The 4,736-nt window shown below is 36.1% G+C and overlaps 1 protein-coding gene across 1 annotated transcript; it reads right to left on the bottom strand.

The window, feature by feature from the left end:
* Window positions 1-206: 206 nt before the first annotated feature.
* On the bottom strand, window positions 207-1,835 carry LOC142626467 (uncharacterized). Its single transcript, XM_075800295.1, has 2 exons — window positions 1,627-1,835; window positions 207-609 (listed from the first exon to the last, which is right to left on the bottom strand). The coding sequence occupies exons 1-2, from the start codon at window positions 1,762-1,764 to the stop codon at window positions 265-267; spliced, it is 483 nt and encodes a 160-aa protein (XP_075656410.1). The 5' UTR covers window positions 1,765-1,835; the 3' UTR covers window positions 207-264.
* Window positions 1,836-4,736: the final 2,901 nt, after the last annotated feature.

The raw sequence follows: 4,736 nt of genomic DNA, 5'->3' as shown, positions 1-4,736 counted from the left end.
GTATTAGGCTATTGCACACCCCAACCATCTCTATTATATTCTTCCCCGAACAACCCCCCCCCCCCCCCCTTCAAAAAACACAAAATGAAGAAAGCAGATTATACATGCATCCATTAAAACTGTAGTCCAAAAGCCTAGTCCTACAAGACAATATAAGAGATTCGTGTTATCATTAAAATAAAAACGAAAAGGATAGCTTTAGGAACCTAAAAAGAGATCGGAATGGATAAGTCAAGGACGACAAAACAGACAAAAAGAAAAAGATCAAACACCATCCCTGTTGCTTTTGCTTTTGCTGCTGTCACTGTTTCTGATGCCTGTAGCACCACAATTACCTTTGTCATTGTCTGCTGCGTTGATTTGCGTGTATTTTTTAGATGAGCCCTTGGAAAGCATGACTGGGTATTTAATGGCATTGAGCTCAAGCTTATGAAGTGCAGCTTTACCAAGATCAATGCCACATATGTTAGAAAGCCTAACAAGGTAGAGCAAGACATCTGATAGCTCTTCACCAAGGTGTTGCTTTTCTTCGTCCTTCCAATCAGGCAGTCCTCTTGGAACCTCTCCTTTCCACTGAAATATCTCCGACAGCTCTCCTACTTCCCCCACCTGAAACATACAAAGTACACCTAGATAAGATACAGTAAAATAGTAAAGGGAAACAAAAGGTTAACAATGAAACCTCCATTATTATACCTTTCCGAGCAAGGCAATCAAGTGGGGTTTTGTTAACACACGACACAACTATTACACACAATGTACATTAATTCTTTCATATATCTGTGATTTTATGGCCTGCAAATGCCATTTTGAACCTCCATTTATGTACTTTAAGCTATTCAAAAGTAGCACTCAAAAGAATCAAATGATAGAAGCCAATGCAGTAGATTATTTGCTTCTATTACATTGTTCTTGTTCCTACGGTACAGTTCCCAAAAAACGAGCTGGACTTTCATAGATTCACTCTATAACGAAAACCTGGAATTAGATCTTCAAGAAAGCAATTGGAAACGTATTTATGTTTATAGAAAGGCCATGATCTTCAAAGGTTCAACATGCCAAACACACAGGCGGGTTTGAGAAAATAGATTAGTATTCATAGTCGGAGAGGGAGACATTGCCCTTGGCCGTAGCAGATGAGAGTTTTGCTGCCACCATTTCCTTTTGAAGTTGAATGGAGTATAAAATTGTAACATGTTTCCAAAACCTCATACAATATATTTAAGAAGATTACCCAGAATCTCTAATGGGTTTATGGGATTAATGGCATTATTAGGCATGGAAAAAAAATATTATTAAAACGAGAGAGAAAGATCGATACTAGGTCTAGGTGTTGATCCATTGTTATCCCAGTAAGTCTTTGAGATTTTGTTTTCCCTTCTGAATCTGCATATATAAAAAAGAAGTTCCGTGCTTTTAATGCTGAACTTTATAAAAGTTTTAGTTTTTATTATATTTTCGGATAACTGATCAAACAGCTGTTTGGAATCTTAAAATAAGAAAAAGTACTCCAAGAGTAGACAATAGAGTAGAAGACAAAAACAATGAGTGAGTGAAAAATGAACAGGTTCATGTAAAATCAAATGAAAGTTGAGAGAGAGAGAGAGAGAGAGATTTTAGGGTTACCAGAGCCAAAAGGAGATTTCTTGGGCTATGAAACTGATCCCAGTCCCTTTCCTTTGCAAACTCCGCCATTCTCTTCCGCAAGTGTTCAAGAGTAACACCACCCTCTTTCTCTGCAACCCCTGTCGTCGTCGTCGTCATTAATAATAATATTATATTAGTTTCACTGAGTCGCTTCTTCGTTCAACTTATTTGCAACTGCACTGCTGCCTGCTGGTGCTGGATAAACCCACATCAACTTTTTCTCTACAACCAACAAAATACGTACTCTAATATAATATTTCATCAACCGGCTGCTACCGGTTCATGGGACATCCTTTCCCTTTGGCAACGGCCACGTGCCGGTTAGTGGTCTAGTACAGACACAGTAGTGGACTACTGAAGTGAAGTAGTAGCGATTGGGACGGACCACCCGCTTTTTTTCTTTTTCTTTTTTCTTGGGCTTATATCCGAAAAGAAATACTATATTAAAGGATATATATATATTCCAAATCCTATCAATATCTTGGAATAGTCAGCAATGATTTGCTCAAGAAAACAATACTGTTTTGACTAATCATGTGTAATGCATGAAGGCGTATCTTCTGGAGTAAAATCCAGTAATGCAACATCCTTTCAGGAATTTGTCCCGGCTGAGGTGACATATTCCAGTGGTGATATTATATTAACTTTACAGAAAGTATTGAACACAGACTTGCAATTCCATAATGGAATCTATAGTGAATTACCAAATTCCATTAAATTCATTCTAGACAATCTTCAAGCTGTCTATTCTTCAGACCACCACAAACTATTCAACAAAACCATGAGAGCACTTGAAATTCACCTTGTTAACCTTGCTACCCAAATTATTGACCCTACTACTGAAAATGTAGCCTTTGCCGACCAACTTTTTAATTGCCTTGTTTACGCTCAAAACCATCATGATGAATCACACATGATTAGTCAACTCTTTGACAAAGAGAAAATCCATTCAATGGATAGAAAGACTATAATGGGTACTGATTTTGCTAGATTGAGTTTAAAAAATCAATCTTTGCTTAAAAGTGATGTTGCCAACTTGCCTCCAGAAGTACAATCTTGTATTTTTGAAAGCAAGGCTATGACTAAAGATCTTGATCTTTGGTTAAAACATTTCAAAACTCTTGTCTCAATTGCTCCTACTATTGTTGAACCTGATGGCCCCAACAAAGGCTACTTGAAAAAGAAATAGGGAAAATACTTTGGGAGCAGTCTCAGAGTACATGAAAAAACCCATCCTTTCCCCGGTCTTTTGATTAATTATGAAGATGGTTTTGATGATGATCCTTTTTGGCTTTCTCAAATGTTTGAATTTGGTTTTGTCAGACTCATCAAATTAACGAGTCATAATCAAATTAACCAGTTCCCTGATATTATCCAAAAGGCTGTTGCAGATGTTGCAGCAACCCCTTATGTTTCAATCCGATGTTGGAGTACTTTACCCAAATGGGAAAAGAATAATTGGATGAATGTTCAACTTTCCAAGCATCTTGTTCTTATTAATGGATATACTCACCAAGGCCAATGGTATGAAGGCAATGCTTATGTTTCCCATAAACATCCCTATGCTCTTGCTGAATGTTGGAGAAGCTATTTTAATAATCGAATTCTTGATGTCTCCGAAGAATTATGGAAAGACTACCATTTCTTTGGCTGTACAGATAGAATTTCTGTTTTTGTTAACAAACCTTATACATCTGCGGTCAGAGATCAAGTTCATCAAAAACAGGTTTAATAGGTGGTGCAACTTGTTCCAAAGTCCATTCTTTGGGAAGAGTAATATCTTGCCATTGAATCATTTTAAGGACTTGGATCTTAGCATCAGGTGTGGATCATTGAATCAACATAGTTTTTCCAGCAGGATCACGTCCTCTAGACCGAGGAGTTAGCTGGGAATCAAGCAATCTATAAAAAATACGGTAAATAAGAGTAAAGGGTCTACTACCATCATCCATATCATAACCAGAAGTCAATATATTCAAAGTTAAAGCTTTAATAATATTAGGATCATCAAGAGCAAGAGCAAGATCAAGATAACAATCAAAATAAACAGGACCATCATACAAAGAAGCAGTAATCATGCCAAGAATGCTATCATTAAATTTCTTAAATCTAGCATCATGTAAACACATAAGTACAGAAGCATCAATTCCTTTTCTTGTTAAAGGTTTAACAGCAACTTAACAAAAGAAGATACCATAAAGCATGAGGGCGTGAGAGGAATAGGGTTGATGTCCGGTATGTGTTATGAAATGCAACGGTTGTGAGAAAAACATAATAATTGAGTGTTATAACTAAGTTAGATATTGATAGGATGTGGAGATCCGACTCCTCTGTTAGCTCTAGGACTGGTTGTCCTCCTGATATTGTAAATGAAGAAGACCTCACTGTTGGAGAAAGTGAGTACCCAGATTTTAGAAATTGGAATATTCCTAAAGTTTCTACTAAATCTGTTTACGATCTTAATTGGACTGAAAAAAGTATTTTCCCCACTACTGTTGAAACTCCTCCTCCTTTTAAACATTTGCGTGTGATAAATTTGATGGATATGGATGTTGAAACCCCTGCTTTTCAAATTGATATGATTGCTTTAAGTAATGAATTCTTTTCTAAAGCAAACCGTGATAAAAGAAAGTATTACCAAAGTACTTTTGCTCAGTCTGAGAAAGACAGAATCAAAAGGAAATGGAGAGAAAAAATGAATTTGTTAAAACAACATATTTTGTTTTTTGATTATCTTGAGAATTATTATGTTTCAAGAAATGAGGTTCATACCAATTACTTGAACGTAATAAAAAAAATCTGCTTTTGTTAAACATGATAAAACTGTTGTTAAATCTAGTCATCCACTTCTTGAAACTGTTTTGATTACTTGCAAAAATGATAAAGAAAGCACTGAGGTGAAAGCCTCCCCTTTCAAAATTGCTGATGATAAAACTCCTGTTTCTGGCATTATTGAACAAAACAATTTTACTAATGAATCTTTGCATATTATTGGTCAACAGCTTGACCGTATTGAAGAAAAAATTGATGAAAAACCTTCTATTTCGAAACCTGAGAAACCTTTGATTGATTTACCCAGTCAAAGAAAA

Source organism: Castanea sativa, chromosome 2, assembly GCF_040712315.1.
Source record: "Castanea sativa cultivar Marrone di Chiusa Pesio chromosome 2, ASM4071231v1".
Classification (NCBI taxonomy): domain Eukaryota; kingdom Viridiplantae; phylum Streptophyta; class Magnoliopsida; order Fagales; family Fagaceae; genus Castanea; species Castanea sativa.
This window is presented reverse-complemented; position numbering and strand designations above follow the sequence as displayed.

Excerpts from the sequence above, each read along its gene's own strand:
- LOC142626467 (XM_075800295.1), bottom strand. The coding sequence starts at position 1,764 with ATGACGACGACGACGACAGGGGTTGCAGAGAAAGAGGGTGGTGTTACT. Across the intron at positions 610-1,626 it reads GAAATCTCCTTTTGGCTCTG|GTGGGGGAAGTAGGAGAGCT; the intron begins GTAACCCTAAAA and ends TGTATGTTTCAG.